A 20531-nucleotide genomic window follows, 5' to 3' on the forward strand; every position below is an offset into this window, starting at 1 on the left:
ACCAGGGTCTGTAGTGACGCCACTAGCATTGAGATGCAGTGCCTTGTTTCTATAACTTGATTGGAATCCACCCATTTCCTTCATCACTGTTCTTTTCATTCCTATTCTGTAAAATGTGAGCGCAGAAGATCCAGTTCCAACTGAAGCACCTGATCATCAATAGAAAAAGCCTGTTGTTTTTTAACACAGTGGCCACAGCTTATCAACTAGGTAGGTCCTTGTTCAGTAGCCTACGACATGTTGTTGAAATGTTGAAGCCTCTTACGATAGCCTGCTTCAAAAATAAATGGTACATAGTCACAAAAGTAGATGGGGTGTTTGTTAAATTATCTTTACAAACAAACAAAAAAATGAATGGAGCGAATTTGGAGCAGCAGTTTTATTCCCTGTGAGCACAGAGCGATTTTTATTGGGGGAAAGAATGTTGACTGCTGGAGCGATGTGCAAAGACCGCTCAGTGAGCGATGAGTGGGATTTCCAACTGCTCAACTCCGCTCATATACTCTGGTGTGTGTGTGTACCTGCATCGGTCAGTGGAAGGGGAGGACACACGCACACCTACAGACCTTGTTAGATCAGAGTATACACTACAGTGCAATTAATCCCTATGAGGTGTGTGTGTACAGGGAGATCTACCTCTACAGGGTGACCTATCTACAGGGTGACCTATCTACAGGGTGACCTATCTCTACAGGGTGGCGTTATAACACCCCTACCCTAGAGTTCTGTTATAACACCCCTAGCCCCCTAGAGTTCTGTTATAACACCCCTACCATAGAGTTCTGTTATAACACCCTAGCCCCATAGAGTTCTGTTATAAGACCCCTACCCTAGAGTTCTGTTATAACTACCCTAGAGTTCTGTTATAACACCCCTAGCCCCCTAGAGTTCTGTTATAACACCCCTAGCCCCCTAGAGTTCTGTTATAACACCCCTAGCCCCCTAGAGTTCTGTTATAACACCCCTAGCCCCCTAGAGTTCTGTTATAACACCCCTAGCCCCCTAGAGTTCTGTTATAACACCCCATAGCCCCCTAGAGTTCTGTTATAACACCCTAGCCCCCTAGAGTTCTGTTATAACACCCTAGCCCCCTAGAGTTCTGTTATAACACCCTAGCCCCCTAGACTTCTGTTATAACACCCTAGCCCCCTAGAGTTCTGTTATAACACCCCTAGCCCCCTAGAGTTCTGTTATAACACCCTAGCCCCCTAGAGTTCTGTTATAACACCCCTAGCCCCCTAGAGTTCTGTTATAACACCCTAGCCCCCTAGAGTTCTGTTATAACACCCCTAGCCCCCTAGAGTTCTGTTATAACACCCCTACCCTAGAGTTCTGTTATAAGACCCCTACCCTAGAGTTCTGTTATAACACCCTAGCCCCCTAGAGTTCTGTTATAACACCCCTACCCTAGAGTTCTGTTATAACACCCTAGCCCCCTAGAGTTCTGTTATAACACCCTAGCCCCCTAGAGTTCTGTTATAAGACCCCTACCCTAGAGTTCTGTTATAACACCCCTACCCTAGAGTTCTGTTATAACACCCCTACCCTAGAGTTCTGTTATAACACCCCTACCCTAGAGTTCTGTTATAACACCCCTAGCCCCCTAGAGTTCTATTATAACACCCTAGCCCCCTAGAGTTCTATTATAACACCCTAGCCCCCTAGAGTTCTGTTAACACCCTAGCCCCCTAGAGTTCTGTTATAACACCCTAGCCCCCTAGAGTTCTGTTATAACACCCCAGCCCCCTAGAGTTCTGTTATAACACCCCTACCCTAGAGTTCTGTTATAACACCCTAGCCCCCTAGAGTTCTGTTATAACACCCTAGCCCCCTAGAGTTCTGTTATAACACCCTAGCCCCCTAGAGTTCTGTTATAACACCCCTAGCCCCCTAGAGTTCTGTTATAACACCCCTAGCCCCCTAGAGTTCTGTTATAACACCCCTAGCCCCCTAGAGTTCTGTTATAACACCCCTAGCCCCCTAGAGTTCTGTTATAACACCCTAGCCCCCTAGAGTTCTGTTATAACACCCTAACCCCCTAGAGTTCTGTTATAACACCCTAGCCCCCTAGAGTTCTGTTATAACACCCTAGCCCCCTAGAGTTCTGTTATAACACCCTAGCCCCCTAGAGTTCTGTTATAACACCCTAGCCCCCTAGAGTTCTGTTATAACACCCCTAGCCCCCTAGAGTTCTGTTATAACACCTTAGCACCCTAGAGTTCTGTTATAACACCCCTAGCCCCCTAGAGTTCTGTTATAACACCCCTAGCCCCCTAGAGTTCTGTTATAACACCCCTAGAACCCTAGAGTTCTGTTATAACACCCCTAGCCCCCTAGAGTTCTGTTATAACACCCCTAGCCCCCTAGAGTTCTATTATAACACCCTAGCCCCCTAGAGTTCTATTATAACACCCTAGCCCCCTAGAGTTCTGTTATAACACCCTAGCCCCCTAGAGTTCTGTTATAACACCCTAGCCCCCTAGAGTTCTGTTATAACACCCTAGCCCCCTAGAGTTCTGTTATAACACCCTAGCCCCCTAGAGTTCTGTTATAACACCCTAGCCCCCTAGAGTTCTGTTATAACACCCTAGCCCCCTAGAGTTCTGTTATAACACCCCTAGCCCCCTAGAGTTCTGTTATAACACCCTAGCCCCCTAGAGTTCTGTTATAACACCCCTAGCCCCCTAGAGTTCTGTTATAACACCCCTACCCTAGAGTTCTGTTATAACACCCCTAGCCCCCTAGAGTTCTGTTATAACACCCCTACCCTAGAGTTCTGTTATAACACCAGAGCCCCCTAGAGTTCTGTTATAACACCCCTAGCCCCCTAGAGTTCTGTTATAACACCCCTAGCCCCCTAGAGTTCTGTTATAACACCCCTACCCTAGAGTTCTGTTATAACACCCTAGCCCCCTAGAGTTCTGTTATAACACCCCTAGCCCCCTAGAGTTCTGTTATAACACCCCTACCCTAGAGTTCTGTTATAACACCCTAGAGTTCTGTTATAACACCCCTAGCCCCCTAGAGTTCTGTTATAACACCCCTACCCTAGAGTTCTGTTATAACACCCTAGAGTTCTGTTATAACACCCCTAGCCCCCTAGAGTTCTGTTATAACACCCTAGCACCCTAGAGTTCTGTTATAACACCCTAGCCCCCTAGAGTTCTGTTATAACACCCTAGCCCCCTAGAGTTCTGTTATAACACCCCTAGCCCCCTAGAGTTCTGTTATAACACCCCTACCCTAGAGTTCTGTTATAACACCCTAGCCCCCTAGAGTTCTGTTATAACACCCCTAGCCCCCTAGAGTTCTGTTATAACACCCCTACCCTAGAGTTCTGTTATAACACCCTAGAGTTCTGTTATAACACCCCTAGCCCCCTAGAGTTCTGTTATAACACCCCTACCCTAGAGTTCTGTTATAACACCCTAGAGTTCTGTTATAACACCCCTAGCCCCCTAGAGTTCTGTTATAACACCCTAGCACCCTAGAGTTCTGTTATAACACCCCTACCCTAGAGTTCTGTTATAACACCCTAGAACCCTAGAGTTCTGTTATAACACCCCTAGCCCCCTAGAGTTCTGTTATAACACCCTAGCCCCCTAGAGTTCTGTTATAACACCCTAGCCCCCTAGAGTTCTGTTATAACAACCTAGCCCCCTAGAGTTCTGTTATAACACCCTAGCCCCCTAGAGTTCTGTTATAACACCCTAGCCCCCTAGAGTTCTGTTATAACACCCTAGCCCCCTAGAGTTCTGTTATAACACCCCTACCCTAGAGTTCTGTTATAACACCCTAGAGTTCTGTTATAACACCCCTAGCCCCCTAGAGTTCTGTTATAACACCCCTACCCTAGAGTTCTGTTATAACACCCTAGAGTTCTGTTATAACACCCCTAGCCCCCTAGAGTTCTGTTATAACACCCTAGCACCCTAGAGTTCTGTTATAACACCCCTACCCTAGAGTTCTGTTATAACACCCTAGAACCCTAGAGTTCTGTTATAACACCCCTAGCCCCCTAGAGTTCTGTTATAACACCCTAGCCCCCTAGAGTTCTGTTATAACAACCTAGCCCCCTAGAGTTCTGTTATAACACCCTAGCCCCCTAGAGTTCTGTTATAACACCCTAGCCCCCTAGAGTTCTGTTATAACACCCTAGCCCCCTAGAGTTCTGTTATAACACCCTAGCCCCCTAGAGTTCTGTTATAACACCCCTAGCCCCCTAGAGTTCTGTTATAACACCCTAGCCCCCTAGAGTTCTGTTATAACACCCTAGCCCCCTAGAGTTCTGTTATAACACCCTAGCCCCCTAGAGTTCTGTTATAACACCCCTAGCCCCCTAGAGTTCTGTTATAACACCCCTAGCCCCCTAGAGTTCTGTTATAACACCCTAGCCCCCTAGAGTTCTGTTATAACACCCTAGAACCCTAGAGTTCTGTTATAACACCCTAGAACCCTAGAGTTCTGTTATAACACCCTAGAACCCTAGAGTTCTGTTATAACACCCCTACCCTAGAGTTCTGTTATAACACCCTAGCCCCCTAGAGTTCTGTTATAACACCCCTACCCTAGAGTTCTGTTATAACACCCTAGCACCCTAGAGTTCTGGTCTAACGCCCAAATAGGGTTGCAAAATTCTGTGAACTCACTTCAAACTGCATGATGAGTGAGATCACAAATAGAATAGATAAGACGGTTACAATGTCCTTACCCTCTGATCATGGCAAACGACTCGTCACTGGAGAAGTAGGAAGCCCCTGGAAGCACAGTCACCGTTTCTTTACCTGCACGCACACAGGAAATGTCCACATATCTCGTAAACATAGGAGAGTGTGTGTGTGTGTGTGTGTGTGTGTGTGTGTGTGTGTGTGTGTGTGTGTGTGTGTGTGTATATATATCTTCACTTACCGGCGTTGATGAGGTCAGCATCCACTTCGTCTTCTGTGGGGTAGGGGCCCTACACGAAACACACACATTCATCACACAATGATGTCACACACACATTCATCACGCAAAGATGTTACACACACACGTTCATCACACTAGTTTTGGATTCTGGTGGTCACTCAGCCCCAGCATGATCTCACAACCTTTATTTTGACAGGGAGCCATGCTGAGACCAAGGTCTCTTTCACAGATGAGCCCTGTATAGACAAAAACACACATCACTATACACATCAAACCTGGCCAACAGACACAATCAAAGGACACTTATTAGATGAGACATTTATTTTATATCTCTCTTCAACAAAGGAACCGGCCCTGTTTCTCTATAGCCTGAGGGAGCTTTTGACACCACATCTCCCAACCTGACACTCATAATTGAGGGGAACATTTTCACAAATGAGCATTAGCATATTTCTGCTTTAATTTCTCTGACAACAGAATTGATGAGAAGGAAAAAAAATGAATGGGAGAAAAAACGTCAGATGGTTGCAATCTCCACAATGATTTGTTAGGAACCCGGCACGTTTCAAACGTGAGTCCCAACACCTGTTGTCAACCATGTTACTATGGTGTTACTATGACATAGATTCAAATGAGGGTTTTACCAATCCCAGAATGCCGTTCTCACTCTGCAGGTGGACAGTGATGTCTGGTTGGATGAAGTTGCTGGCCAGCATGGGGATGCCAATACCCAGGTTAGCTGACAGTGGTTCATGTTAAAGAACATACACTTAGAATACATTACAGACATACAGTACCCTGATCTCATTCTAATTCTGCACTACAAATGCCAAAGCCTGGGTAAGCTGAAAGGTTTGGTTTCTCAAAGATATTCATAGCGGTAAGTTTGTTTCAACTATTAAGCTGTCTTTTGGTCAGATATCACAAGATCAATGACGACTGGTTCCATGGAGTCCCATTCCATGTTCAAGGATACCATACATCCCATCCTCAAACTCCAGGGCTGCTCTGCGAATGATCCGCTCTCGTACGATGTCGGAGTCCTTCTTTGGTTTGGGCTTCTCTGCTAGGGACTTCTGCACTGTGCGCCTCTGGAGAGTGTAGAGAGAGACAGTCAATTAATTATTCTCTGCTTAGTACCAATTGATTACACAGACTTCCCTATTGGACTCTGATGGGTCTGGAAGGGATGAACTATAGATGACTTCCTGTAATATTTGGACAAAGTTGATGATGTCATCAGCACTCTCTCTATCCCCCTCTAGGACCATTATGACTCAAACTAGTGACTGTATTACTGTATAAGTAGGGTTGCAGGAAGACCAGTAACTTTAAATTCCCATGTTTTCCAGAAATCCTGGGTGGAGAATTCCAGACAGGATTTCTGTAAAACCTTGGAATTTTGGGAAAGTTAGCAGAACTTTGCAACTTTAAGTTTGAATCCATTGTGGTGTTTGGAGGCCCACCTCTATCCTCTTCTCGTAGCAGTCTCCCTTGATGATCCTGTGGATGTAGATACTGGGGATGTGGATGTCCTCCTCAGAAAACGTCCCCACGTCCACCACCTCCTCCACCTACACAGAAGGAGAGTGGGATGAAGCAAAAACAGTGTTGGTCAGTCCAAACACTGATCCTGCGGGGTTACTCCTCAATCTCTGTACCCACCCACTTTGATCCGTTCACATTTATAAAATACAACGTTCACCATTTCTTTTCTCCTCCTCCCATCTGTCAACAGGGAGCAGGAACCACACTGTATTCATTTCCCTATAGCTTTGACAACCACCAGGCCTGGTGTAAGCTGCCTCCATGCCTCAGCTGGGCGTAGGGTTCTTTAGAGAAGTCGAGACCAGAGGAGAGGGCCTGATCCTGGGATCAGAGGGGATGGAAGATGGGGAGGAGGTTCTGTCCATCACAAGGAGAAAACTGGTATTACATTACAAGCTCTGTCCCAATGTCCCCTGTGTTCTCAGAAGGACTTGGAATGGTCCAAGTGTGGCCTAAGGAAGGGGCGTTACAAGAATCATCTCAATCGTCCTCATCACCATCATCAGTAATCCATTAGTGTCAACCATCAGTGAATGACACTATGTGGAGCAAAACACACAGATAGACACACCATTACTTCCTGTGTCACTTAGCAAGAAATCTAAACCCCACATAAGAGACGCTATTACAACTACCAAAGATAATAGCCAAAGTTCATTAAAAAGCTTCAAAATTAAGCTGATTACTAAGCAACATTTTCAGAAAGCTTCCTGCTAAATCAATTCTTCCCAGAGTGAGTTCTGCCTGACATGCAGTCCCCTGTGTTATTTAATGAGGCAGTGAGTTCTGCCTGAGATACAGTCCCCTGTGTTATTTAATGAGACAGTGAGTTCTGCCTGAGATACAGTCCCCTGTGTTATTTAATGAGACGGTGAGTTCTGCCTGAGATACAGTCCCCTGTGTTATTTAATGAGACAGTGAGTTCTGCCTGAGATACAGTCCCCTGTGTTATTTAATGAGACAGTGAGTTCTGTCGGAGATATGTATACAATGTTATTTAATGAGATATTCCTCCCAGAGTGAGTTCTGCCTGAGATGCAGTCCCCTGTGTTATTTAATGAGACGGTGAGTTCTGTCTGAGATATGTACCCTATATGATTTAATAAGACATTCATGGTAATAACTATTGATCACAGGAAGAGAGTGAAGTCAACGTAAGAGAATGTTCTCTTCCTTTAAGCACCACCCGCTTTTAACATATATATCAACGAATATATGATGGTGATGGTACAGCACCCGGACTCATCCTACTAGAATCTGAAGTCAAATGTCTACTGTTTGCTGATGATCTGGTGCTTCTGTCACCAACCAAGGAGGGCCTACAGCAGCACCTACGGTTGAAGTCAGAAGTTTACATACACCTTTGCCAAATACATTTAAACTCAGTTTTTCACAATTCCTGACATTTATTCCTTGTAAAAATTCCCTGTTTTAGGTCAGTTAGGATCACCACTTTATTTTAAGAATGTGAAATGTCAGAATAATAGTAGAGCAAATTATTTATTTAAGCTTTTATTTCTTTCATCACATTCCCAGTGGGTCAGAAGTTTGCATACACTCAATTAGTTTTTGGTAGCATTGCCTTTTAAATTGTTTAACTTGGTCAAACGTTTCAGGTAGCCTTCCACAAGCTTCCCACAACAAGTTGGGTGAATTTTGGCCCATTCCTCCTGACAGAGCTGCTGTAACTGAGTCAGGTTTGTAGGCCTCCTTGCTCGCACACGCTTTTTCAGTTCTGCCCACAAATGTTCTATAGGATTGAGGTCAGGACTTTGTGATGTCCACTCCAATACCTTGACTTTGTTGTCCTTAAACCATTTTGCCACAACGTTGGATTATGCGTGGGGTCATTGTCCATTTGGAAGACCCATTTGCGACCAAGCTTTAACTTCCTGACTGATGTCTTGAGATGTTGCCTCAATATATCCACACAATTTTCCTTCCTCATGAAGCCATCTATTTTGTGAAGTGCACCAGCCCCTCCTGCAGCAAAGCACACCCACAACATGATGCTGCCACCCTGTGCTTCACGGTTGGGATGGTGTTCTTCGGCTTGCAAGCCTCCCCCTTTTTCCTCCAAACATAACGATGGTCATTATGGCCAAACAGTTCTATATTGTTTCATCAGACCAGAGGACATTTCTCCAAAAAGTATGATCTTTGTTCCCGTGTGCAGTTGCAAACCATAGTCTGGCTTTTTTATGGCTGTTTTGGAGTAGTGGCTTCTTCCTTGCTGAGCGGCCTTTCAGGTTATGTCGATATAGGACTCGTTTTACTGTGGATATAGATACTTTTGTACAGGTTTACTCCATCATCTTCACAAGGTCCTTTGCTGTTGTTCTGGGATTGATTTGCACTTTTCGCACCAAAGTACGTTCATCTCTAGGAGACAGAACGGGTCTCCTTCCTGTGCGGTATGACAGCTGCGTGGTCCCATCATGTTTATACTTGCGTAGTATTGTTTATACAGATGAACATGGTACCTTCAGGCGTTTGGAAATTACTCCCATGGATGAACCAGACTTGTGGAGGTCTACAATTTGTTTTCTGAGGTCTTGGCTGATTTCTTTTGATTTTCCCAAGATGTCAAGCAAAGAGGCACTGAGTTTGAAGGTAGTCCTTGAAATACATCCACAGGTACACCTCCAATTGACTCAAATTATGTCAATTAGCCTATCAGAAGCTTCTAAAGCCATGACATCATTTTCTGGAATTTTCCAAGCTGTTTAAAGGCACAGTCAACTTAGTGTATGTAAACTTCTGACCCACTGGAATTGTGATACAGTGAATGATGCGTGAAATAATCTGTCTGTGAACAATTGTTGGAAAAATGTCTTGTGTCATGCACAAAGTGGATGTCCTAACCGACTTGCCAAAATTATAGTTTGTTAACAATACATTTGTGGACTGGTTAAAAAATTTGTTTTAATGACTGCAACCTAAGTGTATGTAAACTTCTGACTTCAACTGTATATCTTCTGCACAGATTCTGCCAGACCTGGGCCCTGACAGACCTGGGCCCTGACCGACCTGGGCCCTGACCGACCTGGGCCCTGACAGACCTGGGCCCTGACAGTAAATCTCAGTAAGACCAAAAGAATGATGTTCCAAAAAAGGTTCAGTCGCCAGGACCACAAATAGTAATTCCATCTAGACAGTGTTGCCCTAGAGCACACAAAAAAACTATACATACCTCGGCCTAAACATCAGCGCCACAGGTAACTTCCACAAAGCTGTGAACCATCTGAGAGACAAGGCAAGAAGGGCATTCTATGTCATCAAAAGGAACATCAAATTTGACATACCAATTAGGATCTGGCTAAAAAATACTTGAATCAGTTATAGAACCCATTGCCCTTCATGGTTGGGAGGTCTGGGGTCCGCTCACCAACCAAAAAAAAAAATCCTCCGTGTACAATGTAGAACACCAAATAACGCATACAAAGCGGAATTAGGCCGATACCCACTGATTATCAAAATCCAGAAAAGAGCCATTAAATTCTAAAACCACCTAAAAGGAAGCGATTCCCAAACCTTCCATAACAAAGCCATCACCTACAGTAAGATCAATCTGGAGATGTTGCGTTATTGTATTAGGAGGAAGGTGAAGGAGTCAAGCGCAGGAGAGCAGAGATGTCCAAGTAGCGTCTTTTAATAGGCTAGTCCACAACAATAGGGTCAGGTACAATACCAAATAAACGCCCACGACAAAAGAGAACACAGTTACTCACGGAAGGAGGAAAAAACAACGCTCCTTAAACCTATACACAATCGATATATACGTGAAAATAACTAAGGCACAACCTCAACGAGCAACATGAAACGAATAATCCCGCACAAACCTAAGCAGGCAACAGGGGTAATTATACACACAGAAATTAAAGCAAATGAAACCAGGTGAGAAAGAACGAAAGACAAAACAAACGGAAAAGGAAAAATGGATCGGTGATGGCTAGTAGGCCGGCGACGCTGACCGCCGAGCGCCGCCTGAACAGGGAGAGGAACCACCTTCAGTGGAAGTCGTGACAGGAGAAGAGTCCCCTAAGCAAGCTGGTCCTGGGGTTCTGTTCACAAACACACCCCACAGAGCCCCAGGACAGCAACACAATTAGACACAACCAAATAATGAGAAAACAAAAAGATAATTACTTGACACATTGGAAAGAATTAACAAAAAAAACAGAGCAGATTAGAATGCTATTTGGCCCTAAACAGAGAGTACACAGTGGCAGAATACCTGACCACTGTGACTGACCCAAACTTAAGGAAAGCTTTGACTATGTACAGACTCAGTGAGCATAGCCTTGCTATTGAGAAAGGCCGCTGTAGGCAGACCTGGCTCTCAAGAGAAGACAGGCTATGTACCCACTGCCCACAAAATATGGTGGAAACTGAGCTGCACTTCCTAACCTCCTGCCCAATGTATGACCATATTAGAGACTCATATTTCCCCCAGATTACACAGATCCACAAAGAAATCGAAAACAAACCCGATTTTGATAAACTCCCATATCTACTGGGTGAAATACCACAGTGTGCCATCACAGCAACAAGATTTGTGAACTGTTTGCCACAAGAACAGGTCAACCAGTTTATTTCACTTTTGTATATTATCTACTTCACTTGCTTTGGCAATGTTAACATATATTTCCCATGCCAATAAAGCCCCTTGAATTGAATGGAATTGAGAGAGAGAGAGAGAGAGAGAGAGAGAGAGAGAGACATCAACAGAACGCTAGGGAGAGGAAGAGGCGCTCAGGGACTCTTCCAGGAGCAATAAGCTTTTATAATACGATAGTGAAATCCTTCCTCCTCAGACTCAGAAGGGAGACACATGAGACAGAGAGAGAGAGAGAGGGAGCAGAAAGGGAGATAAAGAGAGAGAGTGAGGCCAAATCGACTTGCCGCGTCTTAAATCCAAAGCTCAGAGGACGAGGGGAACGATAAGAGATCTACAAATCCAAACAGGAAGGGTTACTACGTGTGACAACATAATTCCTGACCCTCTACATTGTCCACTCCAGTGTAACAGAATGTACAGTGAGTGTACAAAACATTACAGCCACCTTCCTAATATTGAGTTCAGCCGCCCCCTTTTGCCCTCAGAACAGCCTCAAAGCAAAGCATTCCACAGGGATGCTGGCCCATGTTGACTCCAATGTTTCCCACAGTTGTGTGAAGTTGGCTGAATGTTCTTTGGGTGGTGGACCATTCTTGATACACATAGGAAACTGTTGAGTGTGAAAAACCCAGCGGAAGGATCTTGTGTCTTGCCCATTCACCCTCATACTACAGTGGCAAGAAAAAGTATGTGAACCCTTTGGAATTACCTGGATTTCTGCACAAAATTGGTCATAAAATTTTATTTGATCTTCATCTAGGTCACAACAATCGACACAGTCTGCTTAAACTAATAACACACAAACAATTATAGCTTTTCATGTCTCTACTCAACACACCGCGTAAACATTCACAGTGTTGGGTGGGAAAAGTATGTGAACCCTTGGATTTAATAACTGGTTGACACTCCTATGGCAGAAATAACCTCAACCAAACGTTTTCTGTAGTTGCGGATCAGACCTGCACAACAGTCAGGAGGAATTTTGGACCATACATCTTTCCAAAACTGTTTCAGTTCAGCAATATTCTTAGGATGTCTGGTGTGAACCGCACTCGAGGTCATGGCACAGCATTTTAAAATTGGGTTGAGGTCAGGACTCTGACTGGGCCGCTCCAGAAGGCGTATTTTCTTCTGTTGAAGCTATTCTGTTGTTGATTTACTTCTGTGTTTTGAGTCGTTGTCCTGTTATATCACCCAACATCTGTTGAGCTTCAATTGGCGGGCAGATAGCCTTACATTCTCCTGTAAAATGTCTTGATAAACTTGGGAATTCATTTTTCTGTCAATGATAGCAAGCTGTCCAGGCCCTGAGGCAGCAAAGCTTCTCGCCACATAGTGTTGTGTGTTCATTCCAAAACAACTCAACTGTAGTTTCATCTGTCCACAGAATATTTTGCCAGTAGCGCTGTGGAACATCCAGGTGTTTTTTTGCAAACTTCAGATGTGCAGCAATGTTTTTTTTTGGACAGCAGTGGCTTCTTCCGTGGTGTCCTCCCATGAACACCATTCTTGTTTAGTGTTTTACGTATCGTAGACTCGTCAACAGAGATGTTCGCATGTTCCAGAGATTTCTGTAAGTCTTTAGCTGACACTCTGGGATTCTTATTAACCTCATTAACCCTGAACAAGGCAGTTAACACACTGTTCCTAGGCTGTCATTGAAAATAAGAATTTGTTCTTAACTTCTCTGCGCTGTCTTGCCTAGTTAAATAAAAAAAAATCCTAACAGGTAAAATAAAATAATTTAAAAAATTGAGCATTCACTGCTCTTGCGGTCATCTTTGCAGGACGGCCACTCCTAGAGAGAGTAGCAACAGTGTTGAACTGTCTCCATTTATGGACAATTTGTCTTACTGTGGACTGATGAACATCAAGGCTTTTAGAGATACTTTTGTAACCCTTTCCAGCTTTATGCAAGTCAACAATTCTTAAATCTTAGGTCTTCTGAGATCTCTTTTGTTTGAGGCAAGGTTCACATCAGGCAATGCTTCTTGTGAATAGCAAACTCAAATTATAGACAAGAAAAATACAATAATTACTGTGTTATAAGTTTAAGCACACTGTGTTTGGATATACTATTCACTTATGACTAATTTACGCAGAAATCCAGGTAATTATAAAGAGTTCACATACTTTTTCTTGCCACTGTATATCCATGTCTCAGGGCTTAAAAATCCTTCTTTAATCTGTCTCCTCCCCTTGATTGACACTGATTGAAGTGGAGTCAACAAGTGACATCAATAAGGGATCATAGCTTTCCCCAGGATTCACCTGGTCAGTCTATATCATGGAAAGAGAAGGTGTCCTTAATGTTTTGTACAGTCAGTGTATATTTATTCCATCCACACTAGGTGGATAGGTGGGCCTTTACAGACACATTGAGTCCCTCCTATCTCGGCTTCGTCTCCCTCAGCACACTACAATGACAGACAGACGAGCCAATGGGTGAGAGCCGAATGGATCCCATCTTAGCGTTGTCATGGATACAGGAGCTTTGGTGGAGAGCCGTGGGCGGTTTAGGGCTGTAAAGTGAGGCGCAAGCTCTCTCTCCCTCTCTCTGGGTTAAATCTCTGAATGTGCGCAGCAAAAGGGGAGCCAGGGGCTTTGGGTGGGGGGAGGGGGCGTGACAGTTTGATGCACACACACACACACACACACACACACACACACACACACACACACACACACACACACACACACACACACACACACACACACACACACACACACACACACACACACACACACACACTTCAGTAGCTTTGTCTCTGGGTGCTCTCTCGCTGAGTGTCATTAGCAGCAGCTAGGGGACTGACATCTCCAGCTCTCAACGGTTAGCAGTAGCACTGAGACTAGTGATGGAGCTAAGGATGGCTAGGGCTGACTACTACACTGCTGACACTAACAAACATTGTTTCAGCGACTGAATATAGCAGAATTGAATCAACAAGAAACCGACAGAAGGTGTCATCTGGCCCTACTGATGAGGAAATGGGTCCTCTGAATCAGGGAAGCAGTTCATTGGCTGAGTGACTTAGCACAATCCAGTCCCAATAATCTCTAAAGCTCTCTTATCTCTTTCACTTCACCAGCACCGATTCCACCATACATGTACTAAATGTATTAAATAGACAATAGCTTAGAGCTATCAGGAAAGGAGGATTATTGGAGGATTAGTCAATGTGAAATACACTTATTCAGATGGGTTGCAGCAGTGCCAATGAGTGACTGACAAGCCGTGCTAGTGGTTCAGAGTCCTTATGGCTTGTTGTCTAATTGTCACTAGTGCTCTGATCAACTGTGGATTTAGGGGTGGGACTCAACTTCTGTAAGACTGCTTTAATAGCCTACATCTTAGATACTCAATTCAATCAACAGTCCTGCATCTATGCTTTCTCGAAGGGTTATAAAATAATGATGACGATGATACTGTAAGGCGGATCCCCACCCCATCCACTGCCAATTAGAAGATGAGCAGTGAATTACGCCCAGTTCCTACCACCATCCTGTCTCTCTACCATGCCTCTCTGCACACAGTCTTCAGCTCAGTGTTTTTTTGCCTATGCTAAACCCGGCCAGGGCCAGACGAGCGCAATAAACAAACTAACCCAGGCCAGCACAATAAACAAACTAACCCAGGCCAGCACAATAAACAAACTAACCCAGGCCAGCACAGTAAACAAACTAACCCAGTCCAGTCCAGCACAATAAAGAAACTAACCCAGTCCAGTCCAGCACAATAAACAAACTAACCCAGTCCAGCACAGCACAATAAAGAAACTAACCCAGTCCAGCACAGCACAATAAACAAACTAACCCAGTCCAGCACAGCACAATAAACAAACTAACCCAGTCCAGCACAATAAACAAACTAACCCAGCACAAACAAACTAACCCAGTCCAGCACAGCACAATAAACAAACTAACCCAGTCCAGTCCAGCACAATAAACAAACTAACCCAGTCCAGCACAATAAACAAACTAACCCAGCACAAACAAACTAACCCAGTCCAGCACAATAAAAAAACTAACCCAGTCCAGCACAATAAACAAACTAACCCAGTCCAGCACAATAAACAAACCAACCCAGTCCAGCACAATAAACAAACCAACCCAGCACAAACAAACTAACCCAGTCCAGCACAATAAACAAACTAACCCAGTCCAGCACAATAAACAAACTAACCCAGTCCAGCACAATAAACAAACTAACCCAGGCCAGCACAATAAACAAACTAACCCAGCACAAACAAACTAACCCAGGCCAGCACAATGAACAAACTAACCCAGTCCAGCGCAATAAACAAACTAACCCAGTCCAGCACAATAACAAACTAACCCAGGCCCGGGCCCAGGCTAGCACAAGAAACAAACTAAACCAGGCCCGGGCCCAGGCCAGCACAATAAACAAACTAAACCAGGCCCGGGCCCAGTCCAGCACAATAAACAAACTAACCCAGTCCAGCACAATAAACAAACTAACCCAGGCCAGCACAATAAACAAACTAACCCAGTCCAGCACAATAAACAAACTAACCCAGTCCAGCACAATAAACAAACTTACCCAGGCCAGCACAATAAACAAACTAACCCAGTCCAGCACAATAAACAAACTAACCCAGGCCAGCACAATAAACAAACTAACCCAGTCCAGCACAATAAACAAACTAACCCAGTCCAGCACAATAAACAAACTTACCCAGGCCAGCACAATAAACAAACTAACCCAGTCCAGCACAATAAACAAACTAACCCAGTCCAGCACAATAAACAAACTAACCCAGGCCAGCACAATAAACAAACTAACCCAGGCCAGCACAAAAAAAAACTAACCCAGCACAAACAAACTAACCCAGGCCAGCACAATGAACAAACTAACCCAGTCCAGCGCAATAAACAAACTAACCCAGTCCAGCACAATAACAAACTAACCCAGGCCCGGGCCCAGGCTAGCACAATAAACAAACTAACCCAGGCCAGCACAATAAACAAACTAAACCAGGCCCGGGCCCAGGCCAGCACAATAGACAAACTAACCCAGGCCAGCACAATAAACAAACTAACCCAGTCCAGTCCAGCACAATAAACAAACTAACCCAGTCCAGTCCAGCACAATAAACAAACTTACCCAGTCCAGCACAATAAACAAACTAACCCAGTCCAGCACAATAAACAAACTAACCCAGTCCAGCACAATAAACAAACTAACCCAGCACAAACAAACTAACCCAGGCCAGCACAATGAACAAACTAACCCAGTCCAGCACAATAAACAAACTAACCCAGTCCAGCACAATAAACAAACTAACCCAGTCCAGCACAATAAACAAACTTACCCAGTCCAGCACAATAAACAAACTTACCCAGGCCAGCACAATAAACAAACTTACCCAGGCCAGCACAATAAACAAACTAACCCAGGCCAGCACAATAAACAAACTAACCCAGTCCAGCACAATAAACAAACTAACCCAGTCCAGCACAATAAACAAACTAACCCAGGCCAGCACAATAAACAAACTAACCCAGGCCAGCACAATAAACAAACTAACCCAGGCCAGCACAAAAAAAAACTAACCCAGCACAAACAAACTAACCCAGGCCAGCACAATGAACAAACTAACCCAGTCCAGCGCAATAAACAAACTAACCCAGTCCAGCACAATAACAAACTAACCCAGGCCCGGGCCCAGGCTAGCACAAACAAACTAACCCAGGCCAGCACAATAAACAAACTAAACCAGGCCCGGGCCCAGGCCAGCACAATAGACAAACTAACCCAGGCCAGCACAATAAACAAACTAACCCAGTCCAGTCCAGCACAATAAACAAACTAACCCAGTCCAGTCCAGCACAATAAACAAACTTACCCAGTCCAGCACAATAAACAAACTTACCCAGTCCAGCACAATAAACAAACTAACCCAGTCCAGCACGATAAACAAACTAACCCAGCACAATAAACAAACTAACCCAGGCCAGCACAATAAACAAACTAACCCAGTCCAGCACAATAAACAAACTAACCCAGTCCAGCACAATAAACAAACTAACCCAGTCCAGCACAATAAACAAACTAACCCAGTCCAGCACAATAAACAAACTAACCCAGTCCAGCACAATAAACAAACTAACCCAGGCCAGCACAATAAACAAACTAACCCAGGCCAGCACAATAAACAAACTAACCCAGGCCAGCACAATAAACAAACTTACCCCGTCCAGCACAATAAACAAACTAACCCAGCACAAACAAACTAACCCAGGCCAGCACAATAAACAAACTAACCCAGTCCAGCACAATAAACAAACTAACCCAGTCCAGCACAATAAACAAACTAACCCAGTCCAGCACAATACACAAACTAACCCAGGCCAGCACAATAAACAAACTAACCCAGTCCAGCACAATAAACAAACTAACCCAGTCCAGCACAATAAACAAACTAACCCAGTCCAGCACAATAAACAAACTAACCAAGTCCAGCACAATAAACAAACTAACCCAGGCCAGCACAATAAACAAACTAACCCAGGCCAGCACAATAAACAAACTAACCCAGTCCAGCACAATAAACAAACTTACCCAGGCCAGCACAATAAACAAACTAACCCAGTCCAGCACAATAAACAAACTAACCCAGTCCAGCACAATAAACAAACTAACCCAGGCCAGCACAATAAACAAACTAACCCAGTCCAGCATAATAAACAAACTAACCCAGTCCAGCACAATAAACAAACTAACCCAGCACAATAAACAAACTAACCCAGCACAATAAACAAACTAACCCAGGCCAGCACAATAAACAAACTAACCCAGTCCAGCACAATAAACAAACTAACCCAGTCCAGCACAATAAACAAACTCAACATATTTAAATATTCTGTGTGTATGAAGGGCCCAGTGTGGCTTTGATCTGTGCATGTGTGTGAGAAGGCAGCAGGACTCAGGAGATACAGCAGCAGAGAACAGAGCTGGAATGATTCAGACAAACAAACACACAGGCGTGGCACATAGCGCACATTCATATGTGCCAGTGTAACACATGCACAGTACACACACACATTGATATTCCCCTGTATGTAGTAGCATTTTCACATCAATGAGAGCGGAGAGAGGCTTGAAGTGTGCTGGCAGGGAGACACAGGGAATGAAAGGCCCCAGGGACACATGCACCTTATTCTTGTCAGTTTGTTGTCTTTTAGGGCTCTGAGCCCTGTCAGGGCTTATTAATGTCAAACGGATGGCCAGCCACCGTTAGGAAACACTGTGTGTGTTCCTGTGCCCTGCCCTTGTCTGTGTTGTGGCAATCTATCCCCATATTCACCACCTTCAGCCACAGACGTATTATTAGATCAAAACGTCATGGCACAGCTCGCTGATCTGATCAATGGAAATGTATAAACCAGGAGTACAGGGGACACATGTTCATCCACCCCTTACACACAAACTCACACAACACACAGTGGTGTAGTGGAGGGTAAACGCAAGTTAACGTACTTCACCCACTCTTTTGTGGGAAAAGTATTGAAAGGATAGGGAGCGTACGTATCAGAGTTTACACACCACTATATCAATGCACACACAGAAGCACACACAGTCAACGCTGCTGTTCTATTTATGTACTATTTATTCAACTGTGTGACCAAGACACTATCCACATTATACATAGCACATCATTTATACTGTATATCCTATTGTGTACATACCAGTTTCATTACATTTTACATTTTACATCATTTAGCAGACGCTCTTATCCAGAGCGACTTACAAATTGGAAAGTTCATACATATTCATCCTGGTCCCCCCGTGGGGAATGAACCCACAACCCTGGCGTTGCAAGCGCCATGCTCTACCAACTGAGCCACACGGGACCATTACTATGCATACTACTTGTTTATTTTATTGATTTTTGTACTGCACTGTTGAGGGAGCTTGCAAGTAAGCATTTGGCTGCACCATTTATACCTGCTGTAACCTGTGTACATGACGAATAACCTTTGATTTGATACGCACATGAACCTGTTGATCTGGCCCTGTGAAAGATCCACTGATGTGAATGAACGGTTGTGACCCAGGCCTGACCCACCTTCGACTGTGTGTGTTAACAGTGTTTGAGTGAAGTTCAGACACATTGCTCTGATCAGCAGACATGAAGGGCATCCATGTCTCCTTGAGCTGTGGCTTAGCTTTCCCTAAACCTTCATTATATACCAATCTAAAGCCATGATCCAGTCAAACCTTGCAATGCCAGATTCTAAATCTGCATATTCAGAAAGAGAGGAGAGAGAGAGTGTGTGTGTGTTGAGGCGTTTCGGCTAGGGGAAGTTGGGGACAGTCTGGCTGCAGGCGACGGAGCATGAGGACAGTGACACCACACTCTCATTATGCAACTTATTTATAGCCATCTCCCACTGTGTCTGTGTCTCTTTGTCTGTGTCTCTCTCTGTGTGTGTGTGTGTGTGTGTGTGAGAGAGAGAGGAAATGTCATGGTTGGCTGGTGTGTTGTGTTGTCTTAGTTGGTGCACTGGGAAGTGAAATAAGGAAGTAGGCACAAATAGGGGTGCAGAAACCAACACAACACCAGCCCATAAGACTTGACTCTGTGACAGTAATGAACTCAATTACCTTTGGTCTAATTTGAACAAATCAGTTTTTAATTCAAATCTGGACTTCTAACCTCTTTTAAACATTGTGTGTTTGAGCTACAGGCTTCTTGGTTGTACCACTGGATTAGTCTGGGATTGGATTTCTTCTGCATCCTTTGGCTTCAACTATTAGTCTGTGAGATTAACGAGGGACTGAGCTAGAGCGGTGTTCGTGAGACAAGGGTGGATCCCAAAGGGGTCTGGGACACGGTCTTTTTACAAAAACTTCTGTGGAGTCAGAATAGTTTGAGCTACAAACTATTAAAATCTATCTATCTATGAAAAGCTGAGACTCTACAACACTCACAAGCTACACAAGAGTTGTTAGAAGGTAAGGGGTTATTCTACACAGAAGATCATAGGAAACACAAGGACATAGCAACTATGTGAGGTTATTATAGACACTGTCACAAACTCAGTTTGTGTCACTAACTCGTTGGATATTCATTTCCCGCTGAGCAAAACATTTCTGTACTTACAGCACACATATACATTCATTTATATCAGGTTTTTGCTTTGGCAAACCTTTTTTTTTATTGACATTTGTCAATAAAACTCACTAAAGCAACTGTTTATGTCAAATAGTTTTGTGTTCTACTTGTAGCCCTGGTTGTCCTGAAAAGAAAAGAGTAAAACACTAGTGAGGATAAATATAAGGGCTGGACATATTTTTGGGGATCCCCATTAGCTGACGGCAATGCTGACACCTAGTCTTCCTGCAGTCCGACACAAAGAAAAAGACAGTACAGACAGAAATACTTAACAATTTACATACATTTTAAAACATTAATATGGACATTAT

General features: G+C 44.1%; 1 protein-coding gene across 2 annotated transcripts in view; it reads right to left on the reverse strand.

Moving 5' to 3' along the window:
* The window catches only part of LOC120063269 (succinyl-CoA:3-ketoacid coenzyme A transferase 1, mitochondrial-like), a 131757-nt gene that overhangs the window by 68076 nt on the left and 43150 nt on the right, over positions 1-20531 (reverse strand). For both annotated transcript variants that reach the window (XM_039013534.1, XM_039013535.1), the window contains exons 8-12: positions 6375-6482; positions 5885-5999; positions 5553-5647; positions 4909-4957; positions 4712-4784 (exon numbers count right to left, since the gene is read on the reverse strand). In XM_039013534.1, the coding sequence (XP_038869462.1) occupies positions 4712-4784; positions 4909-4957; positions 5553-5647; positions 5885-5999; positions 6375-6482 (440 nt within the window). The remainder of the gene's footprint in view (positions 1-4711; positions 4785-4908; positions 4958-5552; positions 5648-5884; positions 6000-6374; positions 6483-20531) is intronic.

This window comes from Salvelinus namaycush, chromosome 18 (genome assembly GCF_016432855.1).
Source record: "Salvelinus namaycush isolate Seneca chromosome 18, SaNama_1.0, whole genome shotgun sequence".
Lineage (NCBI taxonomy): Eukaryota > Metazoa > Chordata > Actinopteri > Salmoniformes > Salmonidae > Salvelinus > Salvelinus namaycush.